Source organism: Ranitomeya variabilis, chromosome 4 (assembly GCF_051348905.1).
Source record: "Ranitomeya variabilis isolate aRanVar5 chromosome 4, aRanVar5.hap1, whole genome shotgun sequence".
NCBI lineage: Eukaryota > Metazoa > Chordata > Amphibia > Anura > Dendrobatidae > Ranitomeya > Ranitomeya variabilis.
Genome location: NC_135235.1, coordinates 218,207,382 through 218,227,463, shown reverse-complemented (window position 1 = coordinate 218,227,463; position 20,082 = coordinate 218,207,382). Strand labels below are relative to the sequence as shown.

Genomic DNA, 20,082 nt, shown 5'->3' with positions numbered 1-20,082 from the left:
CATGGCTATGACCACTCATAGTGACAGTTCTTACTAGTCGTAACCATGGATACCTAAGGTACTGTAATGCCCTGCACATGGAGTAAGTGACATAGAAATGTTGTATAGCTCTCCTGATTATTTATGTCACTTACTCCATGTGCAGGGCATTACAGTGCCTTAGGTATCCATGGTTACGACTAGTAAGAACTGTCACTATGAGTGGTCATAGCCATGGATACCTAAGGTATTGTAATGCCCTGCACATGGGGTAAGTGACATAGCTAAGCAGGAGAACTATACTATATTTCTAATTGGAGGTATTTGCTATTATTATTACGACACCTACTACATAATGGGATAGAATTATGTTGCTGTTCTTAGAAAATCTTGACCGTCATCTTCCAAACAGTTTTCCTTTTCCAAAAAAAATAAAAATATAAAATTTCACATTTCTAATATCTTTATACCTTCTGTAACCAACATTTCACCCAATATCTAAAAAAAAAAAAAAAAAAGCCGTAACACAAGGAAATAACTAAACATGAACTTTATTTTATTTATTTTTTTTTCAACGATTTTGTTATTAGTTTTTTTTTAATCTGCCCGCTTCTTAATCAGTTGTTTGTTTTTTTTTTCTATATATTTTTTTTTGGTACATTGTGTACAAAATTGGTGCTCCGGACAGTCTGTAAGATGACAGGAGGATGATGGAGGGGGACCCAAAAAAAAAAAAAAAGTGGTGGAGAGAGGAAAGAGGGGTAAATACAAGGGGGAAAACATAAAAAAAATACACAAAGCCCCTCCCCTGCTTAAGTCTTCTAATACCCCGCCCACACACACAATGTGGGCGGGAACAACATCCCCCTCTGCCTCTCTCCCTCCACGACCAAACCAGAACTCACATTTTCGAAACGACGAAGCAACATTTTGGGGTTGGGACCCTCTCTGGCAGTCATGTGATGGGCCAGAGGGGGAAAGTTTTACCCTCTGTGCTGCTGTGGTCGCCTGATCTGTGGAACAGGACATTGTGCTGTTATAAGTATATGGCTTTTAGGCCGGTTATTGGACAAGCAATTAGCCCTTTTGCTGAACGAGTGTTTTTAATTTTTTTATTTTTTTTTTGGGGGGGGGGTCGAAGGGGGGTCTCTACCGACAGCAAAAGAGTTAAAGCGATAGGTTAAAAAAAATCAAAAGATGGCACGGTACACGTCGAGTGGCTGTGTTTTTTTTTTCGTGTAATGGCGGCACCCTCTGTCCCCCACCTCCAGAATCGTCTATAGTTTTATTTACATATATATATTTATATATTAATTTCCCCTAGGTTCATGGCTTTTTTTGTTTTTTTAAAGGTTTTACAGTTAACGAGAAACAACAAGAAGAGACAGTGGGGGTCGAATAAACAAATGAAAAAAAAAAAATCTAAACTTTTTTTAAAGAAGAAAAAATATAACACGGCACTGAGAAAAAACAAAAACATCCACCCTCCCGCCCATGAAAAAAAAAAAAAAAAAAAAGACAATATACACAGCCCAGTAAGTCACCAGGTAACGGTGTTACAAAGCAGTTCATTGGCTCCCAACCGTCTCATAAATATCAGGAATTCTACAGGTGCTTTATCATTCCAACCCCCGATTAGGAGGAGCTCCGCCTACTTGACTCGATCAGATCACGATCCAACCAATGAAAGCCATACATAGGGGGTGGGAGTCCATAGCTAAAGTCAATGTGGCACCCCACGTCATCCCACCATGTCCCCCCTCGTACCCATTCTGGACTCTTCTAGTAGAAAAAAAAGGAGGACTGGACCTCTCATACGCACATGGCCTTGATACATCTCTAAATATTATTTAAATACTGGATTTCTATTTTTAATAAAGTTTTACTTTTGAATGAGCATACATTTGTTATATATATTAAATATTTTTTCCTATTTTTTTTCCCTATTTATATAGAAAGTCGTAACGTAATCCGCTTACCCTGAATTTATTTGCTTCTAACTGCTTAACTGTGGATCCTGAGCTCCCATAATACACTGCAGGATTCTTAAAGGGTTTTTTTTCTCACCGTCATAAAATTGGTATTGTCGAATAGTGCTAGTCAATATAAGTAATTTTGCAATTTGTTGCATATTAAAATGTTCAACCGTTCTTGAGATATGAACAATTTGTTTCTTTTGTTTACAGCTCGTTGCCTTGGAAACGGACCACATGCTAGACTGCAGAACATGTGCAGTGCTTAACAGCTCTTTTCTATCGAGTTTGTATGCACTGGTTTGAAGCTGGCCAGGATTGCTGTAACGCGCTGTAACATTCTAATCCTGGCCAGCTTCATAGCAATGCTTACAAACTAGACAGAAACAGTGGTCGGTCGCCTAGGCAATGAGCTCTTAGCAAAAGAAAACTGTTAATATCTCAAGAACGGTGGCAAATTTGATTAAGCAGTAAATTGCAAAAGTGCTTGTTTTTACCAGCACTATCTGACAATACCATCTATGAAAATAGAAATAACCCTTTAAAGTCACTTTTGGATGTGAATGGAGAAGAAAACTGAACTGACAATCGCTACGAAACGAATAAAGCAAAGTCTATTAAATTTACTTTGGAAACCATCTGTCATCTAGGTCGATAGTAAAGATGGTTATTCCAATGTACTCCCCTCTCGATACAAAAAAATACAAATACCAAAACTATGCAGCCGCCCACCCCCATGAAAAATTCAACTCTGTGTATATATTCCCAGTAAATATTAAAGGTAAAGTGCTGTTCCTTTATTTGCTCTCAAAGAGGTTGACCAGAATTTGAAAATGGTGACTGTTTCCTACCAAAAACAGTGCCACAGCTGCTGACAGGTTGTGTGTGGTACTACAATTCGGCCTCATTCACTCAATTAAAATTGCCATTTTCTAATTCTGGACAATCCCTTTAATTTTCAAGGCTATTTTCTCCACACGCATTACCCTCTGCAGTCACAAGGGGGTGATATTATGGCGGTATTTATGATGTTATCCCATTCGCTGCTCCCGTTAAGTGGGTCACTTGCCGTAAACTTGAAATATTTTTACCTGGTGTAAATGCCGCTTTTTTCCTGAATCCGGCGATGTTTTTCTTCTGTTCCTGTGCCTCTCCGTTCTTGAGATATGGCCTCCTCTTCTTTGTAAGTAGTCTTTTTTCAAGGGGGTGTGGTTCTCTTCTCTGTGGGCGTGTTCTTGAGAACCACACCTCAGGAAAAAAGACAAGATTTGCATACAGGAAAGAGGAGGTCATATCTCAGGAACAGAAAGGCGCAGGAACAAAAAAAACATCGCCGTATTCAGGAGAACAGCGGCATTTATACCGGGTAAAAAAAAATGCATGTTTATAGCAAGTGCAAGTTCACCTTTAAGACGATGTTAATGTTAAATAATTCAGTTTCATACATTCTCTAGTCACAGCAAAAGCTGCAATCTGAATAATGTTGCTGTAGTTGCCCTGTTTAGTGTTATAGAGGAGTGAATAAACACCGCTATACTATCGCCATCTATGAGGCAGATCAGCAGTGGATGAGGGCAGTCAGGTCTCTGAGGCTCCGATGAGGTTAATAGTCTTCTCTCTGCACTCACCGCCCCCAAAAATCCCATGAAATAACCCAAGCTTTTAATAAAACAATCCAGGCGGCCCCGGCTTGTGTTCCAGATAACCATCTCTTCTATATAAAGCTTTCAGAGATGGTCACAGACTCTGTAATCACAGAGCAGGGAGGGTAAATGGCTCGCCTGTATCCTCAATGGCTACTGCCGGCTCCTACATTGTATTGTCGACATTTTGGGGGTAAACCATTTCCCAGAAAAATATTCTCTGCCTTTACCTAATTGGTTATTATAAGGGATTAGCTCTGAATATTTTTTTTTTTTTTTCCCTAGAAACAGCTCCTCTTTTGACTACAGGATGTGTTTGGTATTGCAGCTTTCTCAATTTAATAAGGATGAGCTGCAATGCTACATACGACCTACCGACAAAGGTGGGCGCTGTTTCTACGACCTTTATTCAATTTGTGTACTGTAAATGATATCTATAACCCTGTATGTAACCCCTTTCTCATGTACAGCACCATGGAATTAATGGTGCTATGTAAATAAATACAGTTATATGAAAAAGTTTGGGCACCCCTATTAATCTTAAGCTTAATGTTTTATAAAAATTGTTTTTTTGCAACAGCTATTTCAGTTTCATATATCTAATAACTGTTGGACACAGTAATGTTTCTGCCTTGAAATGAGGTTTATTGTACTAACAGAAAATGTGCAATCTGCATTCAAACAAAATTTGACAGGTGCATAAGTATGGGCACCCTTATCATTTTCTTCTTTTAAATACTTCTACCTACTTTTTACTGACTTACTAAAGCACTTTTTTTGGTTTTGTAACCTCATTGAGCTTTGAACTTCATAGCCAGGTGTATGCAATCATGAGAAAAGCTACTTAAAGTGGCCACTTGCAAGTTGTTCTCCTGTTTGAATCTCCTCTGAAGAGTGGCATCATGGGCTCCTCAAAACAACTGTCAAATGATCTGAAAACAAAGATTATTCAACATAGATGTTCAGGGGAAGGATACAAAAAGCTGTTTAAGAGATTTAACCTGTCAATTTCCACTGTGAGGAACATAGTAAGGAAATGGAAGAACACAGGTACAGTTCTTGTTAAGGCCAGAAGTGGCAGGCCAAGAAAAACATCAGATAGGCAGAGAAGAAGAATGGTGAGATCAGTCAAGGACAATCCTCAGACCACCTTCAGAGAGCTACAGCATCAACTTGCTGCAGATGGTGTCACTGTGCATCGGTCAACTATACAACGCACTTTGCACAAAGAGAAGCTGTATGGGAGAGTGATGCGAAAGAAGACGTTTCTGCAAGCACGCCACAAACAGAGTCGGCTGATGTATGCAAAAGCACATTTGGAGAAGCCAATTTCTTTTTGGAAGAAGGTCCTGTGGACTGATGAAACCAAGATTGAGTTGTTTGGTCACACAAAAAGGCGTTATGCATGGCGGCAAAAAAACACAGCATTCCAAGAAAAACACTTGCTACCCACAGTGAAATTTGGTGGAGGTTCCATCATGCTTTGGGGCTGTGTGGCCAATGCCAGCAACGGGAATCTTGTTAAAGTTGAGGGACGCATGGATTCCTCTCAGTATCAGCAGATTCTTGACAATAATGTTCATGAATCAGTGACAAAGTTGAAGTTACGCAGGGGATGGATCTTTCAGCAAGACAATGATCCAAAACACCGCTCCAAATCTACTCAGGCATTCATGCAGAGGAACAATTACACTGTTCTGGAATGGCCATCCCAGTCCCCAGACCTGAATATCATTGAACATCTGTGGGATCATTTGAAGAGGGCTGGCCATGCTCGGCGACCATCAAACTTAACTGAACTGGAATTGTTTTGTAAAGAGGAATGGTCAAAAATACCTTCATCCAGGATCTCATTAAAAGCTACAGGAAGCGACTAGAGGCTGTTATTTTTGCAAAAGGAGGATCTACTAAATATTAATGTCACTTTTCTGGTGAGGTGCCCATACTTATGCACCTGTCAAATTTTGTTTGAATGCAGATTGCACATTTTCTGTTAGTACAATAAACCTCATTTCAAGGCAGAAACATTACTGTGTCCAACAGTTATTAGATATATGAAACTGAAATAGCTGTTGCAAAAAAAATAATTTTTATAAAACATTAAGCTTAAGATTAATAGGGGTGCCCAAACTTTTTCATATAACTGTGATAATGACCCCCGATAAGCCCTTAAATAGGAAGCAATATAAGTAGATCTTAATAACGTCTTACAGGAACCTGGGTGACAAATGAAAATCAATAAAATAACGCGAGTCTACAGAAACCCTAAATCCAAGCATCAAAAATAAAATTGGGCAGCTTTGAGAAACCCCAAAAATTGCCCTACCGTTTTGTGTATACAGCTCATATGCAGACCCATGTGGACAACAAACAAAACTGTAGTTCATGCATTGCTTCACTCCTAGACTACATGGTGACAACCAAACCCTGCGAGAGATGGGCCATCGTAGGAGCTGCGTACACAAAACGATGGGATGTCGTACATGTTGCAACATTACCTATTCCGAAAAAAAAGGATACAATTTTTTTTTCAAGGTATTTGGATTTGCGCTCCTGCAGGTACATTTTTGGGTGCTAGACTGGGCTTATATGGGGACGGGAGCAGCTGTAATATAAAGGAACCTTTCCCTTTGCTGCCATCCCGGTGGGCACGAGTGGCGGGTACATCTATGCCTCATGCAGTTCCTCGAATTACCTCGGAGCCTTTAAACCTGTGACTTATAACATTTCCCCCCCCATCCCTGAATCGCTCCCCTCCTTGCCGCGATGCGCTGATTTCTGCCTAATTACGGTGATTAGACCATCGTCACGCTCCCAATACCGAGCCTGCACCGGCACAAATCAGCCAACGCGCGTCGTTCCTCCATGCTGCCCAGTCTCCACCATTCCAGGCAACAGAGTCGGAAATTCACAACAGTCGGGGAGGTTGGGAGATTTTAGCGATGGGTCAAGGTATGTGCGTATGAACGTGAGCGCCTCTCTTATTTTTTTTAACCCTTTCCTATCTGTACTTTTTTGTACATAACCAACTACATTAAAAAAAAATAAAAATACTTATCGTTCTTCCCGTTTTCGAGACCGTCGCAGGGTTTGGTCTTGCATACATCAAGGTCAGTCCTCTAAATAGCCAATGACCCCTACCCTCCCCATAGTTGTAAGGGGTTCAGCGTCATCTAACATGGCCGATCCCCTGGCAGCTTTCTCCTTCTATGACGCTTCTATCCCGCAGCCCGCCCAATAGGTAAGATACAATTAAAAAAAAAAAATTCAGGTTATTAATACTGTTGGGATTTTTTTTTTTTCATCTGTGTCTTTTTTTTTTTTTTAAATAAAAAACTCCTCCTTCCTCTTATGGTTTTCTCCTCCGTTTAGAAACGCTTCTCGGGCTTCTCCGTGCTCGTCTAGTCCGCTGGCTTCGTGAGTCAGGTACGAGCCTAAGAAAGAGCCACAAGCTGAAGTTAGGATGGGGCGAGAGGCTGATGTGATACTTATAGGCAGATGTCTAGGGGCATGGGGAAGACGGGGGCACCAGTCACAATCAACATGGTCGTAAATGTGGCCGCTGTCATGATCTGTCTGTGATTTGAGCTTAAAGGGAGGGGGATGTACACAGCCTAGAGCCGCGATCTCCAAACAAAGGGCCTCTAGCTGCTACAAAACCATAGAAAATACAGCATTTTGCCGTTTGTGCACGCTGATGTGGTTTTGGTTTTGCAACAGCTGGAGGGCCACTACCTTAAAAGTTATCCTGTGTTGTATATTAAAGATACAAAATTACACACAACACCACCCATCTGTCAGAAATATTCCCAACCAATAGTTGTAGTTCTTAATATATCTGACCAATAGGTAGCCTTGTATCATTATTCCCAACCAATAGGTGATGTGTTATTATTCCTAACCAATAGGTGGTGTTCTTAATAATAACACAATGCCACCTATTGGTCAGAAATTTCCCACTTATTGGTTGACAATAACAACACAAAGCCATCTATTGGTCGGGAATATTAACACAAGGCCTGGTTGTGAATATTGACACAAGGCCATCTACTGGTCGGGCGTATTTACACAAGGCCACCTACTGGTAAGGAATATTAACAGGCATACAGGTCAAGAATATTAACACAAGGCCACCTGTTGGTCAGGATATTAACGTAAGGTCATCTACTGGTCGGGAATATGATCACAAGGCCATCTATTAGTTGGGAACATTAACACAAGGCCTACTGGTCGAGAATATTGACATAAGGCCATCGATTGGTCAGGAATATTGACACAAGGCCATCTGTTGATCGGGCATATTGACACACGGCCACCCATTGGTCAGGAATATTGACACAAGGCCATCTGTTGATCGGGCATATTGACACGGCCACCCATTGGTCAGGAATATTGACACAAGGCCACCTACTGGTCGGGAATATTGACACAAGGCCACGTACTGGTCGGGAATATTGACACAAGGCCATCTGTTGATCGGGAATATTGACACACAGCCACTCATTGGTCAGGAATATTAACACAAGGCCATCGATTGGTCGGAAATATTTACACAAGGCCACCTGTTACTACAGGTAGGGAATATTAATAACAAGCCTACAGATCGGGAATATTGACACACGGCCATCGATGTGTCAATATTCCCGATCAACAGATGGCCTTGTGTCAATATTCCCGACCAGTAGGTGGCCTTGTGTCAATATTCCTGACCAAAGGCCACCTACTGGTCGGGAATATTGACACAAGGCCATCTGTTGATCGGGAATATTGACACACCGCCACTCATTGGTCAGGAATATTAACACAAGGCCATCGATTGGTCGGAAATATTTACACAAGGCCACCTGTTACTACAGGTAGGGAATATTAATATCAAGCCTACAGGTCGGGAATATTAACACAAGGCCACCTATTGGTCAGAAATATTTACACAAGGCCACCTGTTGGTTTGGGAATATTAACACAAGGCCACCTGTTGGTCGGGAATATTAACACAAGGTCACCCACTGGTCGAAATATTAATACAATTAAAGAGGTCCACTATTTCTTACCTTTTTGCCGGACGGAACACCAGACCATTACAATAAGGACACAAATAACGAGGAAGACCAGAAGTGCCAAAATGCCACCTATGATCGCATAAGGGACTTGGGTCTGAGCTTCAATGATCGCTCCGGGGTCTGCAGGAGAGAATAAAAAGTCAGGAATAAAATTATGGCAATATATATTTCGTGTTTGGATAGCAATATTTAGAATACTGGGATTTCACATGTTGAACAGCATAAGGCTGGAGGACCACAAGTCTTAGCCAAAAGTCCACAGGCACCAGCCCAGCAGATAAACTGTCCAGAAGGACAAACAAAGGACCCTTCCTTTATAATCCTTTGTATAGGATGTAACTGTGTGTATAGAGAAAGATTAATTCCTGCCAACATCCATTTTATCCTCAACAACCCCCACTGGCATCATGCCTACTACTCACCGTACACAACCAGCACATATTGGTCAGAGGAACGGCCATGCTTGTTGGAGACCTGGCAGGTGTAGGTTCCGTTGTCTTGGAGGCTGAGAGATGGAAAGGTCAGGAGCTCACCCTGGACCTGTGCTCGTTCCGGTAACGTATCATTAAGACGGCTCCAGACGATGTCATCCGGCCTGAGAGGATGAGAATGTGTCTAATGTCAGTAACGCTCAGATTCCAACAAAGTGATACCAGGCCCTGACCTGAGAGCTGAGAGAGGTGGTGGGGCGCACATGGGTGATGTTTATGCTACATGTGTCCTCATCACCTAACAGAGTAACACATTTTAAGTTGCTCAGGTGAAACCACTCATCACGGGATATCTTGATCAAAATGCAAGGAAAGTCCCATCTGTGCTGTTGCTTGTGGCTTCTAGCGTGCCCATAGACAGCGAGTGCAGTTCTGGTTGGCCTATCCAATCATACTGGATATATTGTCACACAGACACATATAACACATACAATTCCCAACAAATTAACACCATTTCTTTTCAAGCTGGTCATTTGGCACAACTTGATTTGGGATATCTCGAGCCAAGTGAAAATGCAAGGAAGGTCGCATCTGTGGCTCCTTATGTGCACTAGGAGGCACAACTCCGATTGGCCTACGTCCCAACTCATGGCTTTTCAGCTGCGGGATATCTACAACTTTTTGCAGGACCAAAGATGTAGTTTTACTATACTCGGGGACCTACAGGTTGGAGACCACTGCTCCACCTCATGGACAGAGGATAAATGTCCAAGAACCAGCCAAGGGGCGTGCCATCCTGCAAATATTGGACTGATAGTCTAACAAGCACCTGACCCTCCTGAACTGGAGCAGATGTCACCAGAAGAGGTCACCATGTTGGTTTCTGCTATGAACCACTCTTCTTTAGTAATCCCCAAGGTACACAAGTGATGGCGTAAATGTTTTTCCTCCATTAGTTGGCGAGTTCTCGCCCTTCGGATTCCTCCTAAGGAGCCATCAAGAATATGACCTTCTGGTTCAAGACACAATCCACATAGGGAATTATATTTCTTAGACTCTTAAAAAAAAATCCAGTTTTTGCGATTTTTTTTTTAATCTCTGGGTCAGATAAATACTAGTCATTGAGAGAAAATTAACATTGTTATCAATAATTCCCATCATTCGCAGCCCCGCACACCTCCATGTCCCAAACCGTCGCCTGATTATAGATGCTTTGCTGATTATCGCTATTAACGCCACATATCCTGGGGCTTTGTTGCGGCAGATCGCTCATGGTATTGATTTCTGTACCGTGGGGGGTAAAGCTACGGACGCTTCCAGCGAATACATTTCATGGACCGACCTCTCCATCGAATGCAGCTGCATAATTTCTGAGCCATTTTATATATTTACTGCAGGTTGGCGGGTGACGTGGGTTGGAGTTTTCGCATTCTGGCATCTCGGGCTCTTAATACAATAATGGTGCAAAGTATAAAATGTCACCAGGGCTGGTTACCAAGTCTCGTATTAAGCATATCTGCACCACTGGCGGAGCAGAGCGGACCCTGCATCAATGAAGGGTCATGAGGACGTCTTAACCTGATGTGAATTTAATTCCTCCAAGCTGCATTTTGTGCTCCAGAACTGTATTTCACAATGGCAGATAATGGCTGCATGTCATGGAAGTCATATCTTTCGAGTATCTCACCATGTCAATTAATCTTGTATACTCAAGTACTCATGTCATGTCCCAATAGCTTTTAGGTCTACACTGTGTTCCAAATTATTATGCACAAAGTTTAGGAGTGATAAGGTTAGAATTTTTTTGTTTGTCATTAAGGCCATGTGCACACGTTGCGGATTTCTTGCAGAAATTTCCTGAAGAAAACCGGAAATTTTCTGCAAGAAATCCGCATTTTTTTTTTTGCGTTTTTTTTCCGTTTTTTTCGCGTTTTTTTAGCATTCTGCAAGCGTAATTAGCTTGCAGAATGCTAAAGTTTTCCAAGCGATGACTGACAAGCTGGTCACACTTGTCAAACATACTGTTTGACAAGTGTGACCAACTTTTTACTATAGATGCAGCTTATGCAGCATCTATAGTAAAAGATAGAATGTTTAAAAATAATAAAAAAAATAAAAAAATGCTTATACTCACCCAGACATCTCATCAGCGGCGTCCGTTCGTCTTCCTATAGCTGGTCTGTGCGCACAGGGCCTTCCGTGACGTCACGGTCACGTGAGCGGTCACATGACCGCTCACGACCAATCACAGGACAGTGACGTCATCGGCAAGGTCCTTCGCCGCACACCAGCTACAGGAACCGAACGGCAGCGTGCAGCGGTGAGGTGGGAACACTGCGCGGGACATCGAGGGTGAGTATAGGACTATTTTTTATTTTATTTCTTATTTTTTGACCACTTATATGGTGCCCAGTCCGTGGAGGAGAGTCTCCTCTCCTCCACCCTGGGTACCAACCGCACATAATCTGCTTACTTCCCGCATGGTGTGCACAGCCCCGTGCGGGAAGTAAGCAGATCAATGGACTCCTAGGTGTGCGGAATCCCTGCAATTCCACATTTTTAATGAACATGTTGCTTTTTTTTCCCGCTATGCGATTTTTTCGCGGAAAAAATCGCAACATTTGCACAAAAAATGCGGAATACCTTGTAAATAATAGGAGGCATATGTTAGCGTTTTTTTCACGTTTTTATCACGTTTTTATAGCGAAAAAACGCGAAAAAAAACGCTAAAAATCCTGAACGTGTGCACATGGCCTTAAACTCATTGGTGATGTGTGTCAGGGCTCTTTATACCACTGAAAGCAATTGCAGATACCTGTGCACATTAGTTTGGCAGGTGTGTCCAAATAAAGGCAAGACTACTTAAGAAGGCTGTTCCACATTATTAAGCAGCCTACATTTTTTGCCAAAATGGGAAAGAAAAAGGATGTGTCGGCTGCTGAGAAGCAACAAATTGTGGAGTATTTAGGTCAAGGCATGACTACAATCAACATTGCCAAGACACTTCATCGTGATCATCGCACAATCAAGAAGTATGTAGCTGATTCCCAGCACACATGTGTGCGTGCTGATAAGGAAAAATTGAGGACTCTTTCCAACAGGCAATTGCGTAAGGTTAAAAGAGCAGCTGCAAAAATGCCTTGTCATAGCAGCAGACAAGTTTTTGAAGCTGGTGGTGCCTCCAACGTCCCCAGAACAACAAGATGTAGGGTCCTTCAGAGGTTTGCAGCTGTGCGTAAGCCATCCTGTCGACCACCTCTATCCACTGCACACAAGCAGAAACGGCTCCAGTGGGCCAAATGGATACATGAAGACTGACTTCCAAACTGTTTTGTTCACCGATGAATGCCGTGCAATGCTCAATGGTCCAAATGGATGGAGTGGAGGATGGACACCCCATGAAAACACGGCTAAGGCGCCAACAAGGAGGAGGTGGAGTAATGTTTTGGGCTGGAATCATGGGGAGAGAGATTGTCGGCCCCTTTATGATCCCTGAAGGGGTAAAGATGAACTCCATAATCTATGTGGAGTTTCTAAAACAACACTTCCTGCCATGGTTCAAGAGGAAGAACCGTGCTTTCCGCAGCAAGATCATTTTCACGCATGATAATGCACCGTCTCATGCTGCAAAAAACACATCTGCATCTCTGGCTGCTATGGGCATAAAAGAGGACAAACGTATGGTGTGGCCACCATCTTCCCCTGACCTCAACCCCATTGAGAACCTCTGGAGCATCATCAAAAGGAATGTCTATGATGGCGGGAGGCAGTTCACATCTAAGCAACAGCTCTGGGAGGGTATTCTGTCCACATGCAAAACAATTGAAGCAGAAACCATCCAAAAACTGACAAATTCAATGGACGAGAGAGTTCAGAAGCTTCTTTCGAACAAGGGGTCCTATGTGCAAATGTAACATCACCTAGACTAACGTTTTCTCTTGAAAACTGTTTGATTTCATTTTGTAATAAGCTGATAATGCTTATAACTTCACAATTGGCCATTTTTTTGTTCAAAATAAAAAAAAAGGTTGAAAACTCTGCTGTGCATAATAATTTGGAACATGCATTTTGAGTGTTTATTTTTTTTTAAAAGATACTGTTTTTCATAGGCAGTTTGTTCCAAAACATTGCAATTATACTAGAATAGTAGATGACTGGAAAATAACAATGACTGCAATTCAGATAGGTAATTTAGAGAAAATAGGAGGAAATATTATTTGCATAATAATTTGGAACACAGTGTAGTGTAAAAAAAAAAAAAGGTAGGAATACCTACATGACAGCCCACACACCTCCGAGGCCGAGCAATGCAAACGCTTATTTTATGGTTAACACCATACCTCCTATCTCTGAAGGATATGACGTCCCAGAGAGGCCCGCGCACAGTATGATGTCCCAGAGACGCCAGCACACAGTATGATGTCCCAGAGAGGCCCACACACAGTATGATGTCCCAGAGAGGCCCGCGCACAGTATGATGTCCCAGAGAGGCCCACGCACAGTATGATGTCCCAGAGAGGCCCGCACACAGTATGATGTCTCAGACACACACGCACACAGTATGATGTCCCAGAGACGCCAGCACACAGTATGATGTCCCAGAGAGGCCCGCACACAGTATGATGTCCCAGAGACGCCAGCACACAGTATGATGTCCCAGAGAGGCCCGCACACAGTATGATGTCCCAGAGAGGCCCACACACAGTATGATGTCCCAGAGAGGCCCGCACACAGTATGATGTCCCAGAGAGGCCCGCACACAGTATGATGTCCCAGAGAGGCCCGCGCACAGTATGATGTCCCAGAGAGGCCCGCGCACAGTATGATGTCCCAGAGAGGCCCACGCACAGTATGATGTCCCAGAGAGGCCCGCACACAGTATGATGTCCCAGAGAGGCCCGCACACAGTATGATGTCCCAGAGAGGCCCGCACACAGTATGATGTCCCAGAGAGGCCCGCACACAGTATGATGTCCCAGAGAGGCCCACACACAGTATGATGTCTCAGACACACACGCACACAGTATGATGTCCCAGAGACGCCAGCACACAGTATGATGTCCCAGAGAGGCCCGCACACAGTATGATGTCCCAGAGAGGCCCGCACACAGTATGATGTCCCAGAGAGGCCTGCACACAGTATGATGTCCCAGAGAGGCCCGCACACAACATGATGTCCCAGAGAGGCCCGCACACAGTATGAAGTCCCAGAGAGGCCCACACACAGTATGATGTCCCAGAGAGGCCCGCACACAACATGATGTCCCAGAGAGGCCCGCACACAGTATGATGTCCCAGAGAGGCCCACACACAGTATGATGTCTCAGACACACACGCACACAGTATGGTGTCCCAGAGACGCCAGCACACAGTATGATGTCCCAGAGAGGCCCGCACACAGTATGACGTCCCAGAGAGGCCCGCACACAGTATGATGTCCCAGAGAGGCCCGCACACAGTATGATGTCCCAGAGAGACCCGCACACAGTATGATGTCCCAGAGAGGCCCGCACACAGTATGATGTCTCAGACACACACGCACACAGTATGATGTCCCAGAGAGGCCCGCGCACAGTATGACGTCCCAGAGAGGCCCGCGCACAGTATGATGTCCCAGAGAGGCCCGCGCACAGTATGATGTCCCAGAGAGGCCCGCGCACAGTATGATGTCCCAGAGAGGCCCGCGCACAGTATGATGTCCCAGAGAGGCCCGCGCACAGTATGATGTCCCAGAGAGGCCCACGCACAGTATGATGTCCCAGAGAGGCCCGCGCACAGTATGATGTCCCAGAGAGGCCCGCGCACAGTATGATGTCCCAGAGAGGCCCGCGCACAGTATGATGTCCCAGAGAGGCCCGCGCACAGTATGATGTCCCAGAGAGGCCCGCTCACAGTATGATGTCCCAGAGAGGCCCGCACACAGTATGATGTCTCAGACACACACGCACACAGTATGATGTCCCAGAGACGCCAGCACACAGTATGATGTCCCAGAGAGGCCCGCACACAGTATGACGTCCCAGAGAGGCCCGCACACAGTATGATGTCCCAGAGAGGCCCGCACACAGTATGATGTCCCAGAGAGGCCCGCGCACAGTATGATGTACCACCATTGATCAGAAAATTGGGTCTTGGGAGTCATCCCAAATGGAGTGGAGGGCTCTATTCATTGTCTATGGGGCCTTCAAGAGCTATTTCCAGCAGTCCAATAGACTGCACATGCCCACCACCTCTGCTCCATTGAGGATGAGGCGGCCGAGCCTTGATCTCAGGATAATTGGCGTTTCCAGTAATAGGACCCTCATCGATCAGCATAACCAATGGACAGGAGATAACCATTTATTGGGAATAGCCCTTTAGCCTGAATAATAACCCATTAAGATGCTAGACAGGCGCACTCAGTGTCAGTGTGCTGCTCGTAAGTTGTCATATAAATGTATTTGTTTGTTTATTGTATATTTAGTTGGATCTTAAAATGTATGTTCTAGTTTTGCGTAGCCTCCATAATGTGCTATACCTGGAGGAAAACTTTCATTCTTCTAGTGAACTGTCCCTCCCACAAGTCAGCTTAATTAGAAAATATGAATTTTTATTTCCAGAAGACTGGCACCTCACATGGGTATAATGGACTGTAACCACTGGGGCTTCCCAAGCGACTGCCACGCTGCGCCACATGCATCGGAGATTTACAGCTTATATTGTGCAGCGGTGCAGGAGCTCACAACAGCTCCAGGATATGGACGTCTCATCTAGATGCCTCGCTGCCAAAACACTTGCCAAGGGCCGTCGGTGGCAGCTCGGCTGTATATTGCATGAATTTACATGTCTAATTAGGGAAAGCTTCCGAAAGGCAAATCTAAAAGCACGTACTATTTCACCTTTTGGTTAGTCAGGCAGGACATGGACAGGAATATATTACAGGATGACAGTTATGGGCCCCTTAAAAGGAACACCCCAGTTCAGAAAAGCTGATACATACGCTGTTGTGAGAAAAGGTGTTTTGGGGGTGAAGTGGTTTTTTTTTCCACCTGGTGTAAATGCTGCTGTTCCCCTGATTCTGGCGTTGTTTCTCTTCCATTTCTGCGCCTTTCTGTTGCTGAGATACGGCCTCCTCTTTCATGTATATAATTCCGCCCATTTTAGCCAAGTGGGTGTGGATCCTCAATTCTCTTCTTAAGCACCACACCCAGTTGACTAACAATACTAGATTTATATACAGGAAAGAGGAGGCCATATCTCAGGAACAAAGAGGCACAGGAAAAAAAGAAAAGTAACACCGGATTCAGGAGAACAGCGGCTTTTACACCGAGTAAAAAAAAAAATACATATTTTTTAGAAAGTGATAGGTGCTTAATTGACAAATTGAGCTCTGCTACAGATATAATGGTGAATTAAAGTGATAGCTCTGAGATGGCAAGCTTTTTAACTGAATGAAATGACAGTGTTTGAGATAACTCCACAACACCATGATTTGCGTCAAATGACACACTCAGCTCTGCTGCATCTCTAAGATAAGGGACCAGCGCAATTACCAAACAACATGGTTCACCACTTGTCGGTTGATAGGTGCTCCAGAGCCGTAATACTTAGCATGAGCTCTTATAACACTGATCATCAGCTTTCTATGAATAACAATGAGAAGAAACAGCGAATTTCAGACCACCACGGGCGGAGAAGACCATTGTGAAGGTCAACCTGACCTTCATGACAACAGGTAAAAAATATCAAATGTTTACAGTTCCCAAAAGGACTATGCTACATTTCTGTAATTAATTTAAATTTTACGTATAGTAGTTCTATTCTTGTGCATAGGGGCAGTATTATAGTAGTTATATTCTTGTACATGAGGCAGTATTATAGTAGTTATATTCTTGTACATAGAGGCAGTATTATAGTAGTTATATTCCTGTACATAGGGGGCAGTATTATAGTAGTTATATTCTTGTACATAGAAGCAGTATTATAGTAGTTCTATTCTTGTGCATAGGGGCAGTATTATAGTAGTCATATTCTTGTACATAGAGGCAGTATTATAGTTGTTATATTCTTGTATATAGGGGCAGTATTATAGTGGTTATATTCTTGTACATAGAAGCAGTATTATAGTAGTTATATTCTTGTGCATAGGGGCAGTATTATAGTAGTCATATTCTTGTATATAGGGGCAGTATTATAGTAGTCATATTCTTGTACATAGGAGCAGTATTATAGTAGTTATATTCTTGGACATAGGGGCAGTATTATAGTAGTTATATTCTTGTACATAGGGGGCAGTATTATAGTAGTTATATTCTTGTACATAGAAGCAGTATTATAGTAGTTATATTCTTGTATATAGGGGGCAGTATTATAGTAGTTATATTCTTGTGCATAGGAGGCAGTATTATAGTAGTTATATTTTTGTATATACGTGCAGTATTATAGTAGTTATATTCTTGTACATAGGAGCAGTAATAGTTATATTCTTGTACATAGGGGGCAGTATTATAGTAGTTATATTCTTGTACATAGAGGCAGTATTATAGTAGTTATATTCTTGTACATAGGAGTAGTATTATAGTAGTTATATTCCTGTACATAGGAGCAGTGTTATAGTAGTTACAGTATATTCTTGTACATAGGAGCAGTATTATAGTAGTTAGATTCTTGTACATAGGGGCCGTATTATAGTAGTTATATTCTTACACATGGGGCAGTATTATAGTAGTTATATTCTTGCACATGGGGCAGTATTATAGTAGTTATATTCTTGTATATAGGGGCAGTATTATAGTAGTTATATTCTTGTACATAGGGGCAGTATTATAGTAGTTATATTCTTGTACATAGGGGGCAGTATTATAGTAGTTATATTCTTGTACATAGGGGGCAGTATTATAGTAGTTATATTCTTGTACATAGAGGCAGTATTATAGTAGTTATATTCTTGTACATAGGGGCAGTATAATAGTAGTTATATTCTTGTACATGAGGCAGTATTATAGTAGTTATATTCTGGCATATAGGGGGCAGTATTATAGTAGTCATATTCTTGTACATAGAGGCAGTATTATAGTTGTTATATTGTACATAGGAGCAGTATTATAGTAGATTCTTGTACATAGGGGCAGTATTATAGTAGTTATATTCTTGCACATGGGGCAGTATTAAAGTAGTTATATTCTTGTATATAGGGGGCAGTATTATAGTAGTTATATTCTTGTACATAGGGGGCAGTATTATAGTAGTTATATTCTTGTACATAGGGGGCAGTATTATAGTAGTCATATTCTTGTACATAGAGGCAGTATTATAGTTGTTATATTCTTGGACATAGGGGCAGTATTATAGTAGTTATATTCTTGTACATAGGGGGCAGTATTATAGTAGTTATATTCTTGTACATAGAAGCAGTATTATAGTAGTTCTATTCTTGTGCATAGGGGCAGTATTATAGTAGTCATATTCTTGTACATAGAGGCAGTATTATAGTTGTTATATTCTTGTATATAGGGGCAGTATTATAGTAGTTATATTCTTGTACATAGAAGCAGTATTATAGTAGTTTCTTGTACATAGGAGCAGTATTATAGTAGTTATATTCTTGTACATAGAAGCAGTATTATAGTAGTTCTATTCTTGTGCATAGGGGCAGTATTATAGTAGTCATATTCTTGTATATAGGGGCAGTATTATAGTAGTCATATTCTTGTACATAGGAGCAGTATTATAGTAGTTATATTCTTGTACATAGGGGGCAGTATTATAGTAGTTATATTCTTGTACATAGAAGCAGTATTATAGTAGTTATATTCTTGGACATAGGGGCAGTATTATAGTAGTTATATTGTACATAGGAGCAGTATTATAGTAGATTCTTGTACATAGGGGCAGTATTATAGTAGTTATATTCTTGCACATGGGGCAGTATTAAAGTAGTTATATTCTTGTATATAGGGGGCAGTATTATAGTAGTTATATTCTTGTGCATAGGAGGCAGTATTATAGTAGTTATATTTTTGTATATACGTGCAGTATTATAGTAGCTATATTCTTGTACATAGGAGCAGTAATAGTTATATTCTTGTACATAGGGGGCAGTATTATAGTAGTTATATTCTTGTACATAGAGGCAGTATTATAGTGTATTATATATATATATATTATATATTGACAACCTCTAGAGCCGAGGACATAGTGCGGGGAATTTACCTCCCACTTCCGGTTCACTAGTTCCGGTCTTGTCACAGCATGGAGCGATAATCGGACTGCACATTGTGGACGCCACGCCATGTGCTCCTCTATCTCTCTACGGACACTTGTGGCTGTGCTTTCCCTGATGAACCCCCGCAATACCCCAGAAGAAAGAGAGGGGGGGAAACGCGTCGGACATTAAATATGGGGACTATGTGAGAGTGGACTATTGAGATAATCTGCATACAAGCACTATATGGGGACAACCTGAGGGAGTCGAGTGGACAAAATGGGAACATCCAAATGCTGATAAGTATAAATGACAACTATGTGCATATATCAGCAGGGTGACTAAAGGCCCCGTCTCACTAAGCGATTTACCAACGATCACGACCAGCGATATGACCTGGCCGTGATCGTTGGTAAGTCGCTGTGTGGTCGCTGGGGAGCTGTCACACAGACCGCTCTCCCCAGCGACCAACGATCAGGGGAACGACTTCGGCATCGTTGAAACTGTCTTCAACGATGCCGAAGTCCCCCTGCAGCACCCGGGTAACCAGGGTAAACATCGGGTTACTAAGTGCAGGGCCGCGCTTAGTAACCCGATGTTTACCCTTGTTACCAAAAAAAACAAACACTACATACTCGCCTTTCGGTGTCCAGGTCCCTTGGCGTCTGCTTCCTGCTCTGACTGAGATCCGGCCGTACAGTGAGAGCAGAGCGCAGCGGTGACGTCACTGCTGCGCTCTCACTTCTCACTGTACGGCCGGGAGTCAGTGAGAGCAGGAAGCAGACGGCAAGGGACCTGACGGACATCAGAAGG

At 42.6% G+C, this 20,082-nt stretch overlaps 1 protein-coding gene across 1 annotated transcript in view; it reads right to left on the bottom strand.

Moving 5' to 3' along the window:
* Window positions 1-6,592: 6,592 nt before the first annotated feature.
* CADM4 (cell adhesion molecule 4) overlaps window positions 6,593-20,082 on the bottom strand; it is a 337,519-nt gene continuing 324,029 nt past the window's right edge. The window contains exons 7-9 of the mRNA XM_077259994.1: window positions 9,078-9,250; window positions 8,647-8,775; window positions 6,593-7,029 (exon numbers count right to left, since the gene is read on the bottom strand). Coding sequence (XP_077116109.1) covers window positions 6,920-7,029; window positions 8,647-8,775; window positions 9,078-9,250 — 412 coding nt within the window. The 3' untranslated portion in view covers window positions 6,593-6,919. The remainder of the gene's footprint in view (window positions 7,030-8,646; window positions 8,776-9,077; window positions 9,251-20,082) is intronic.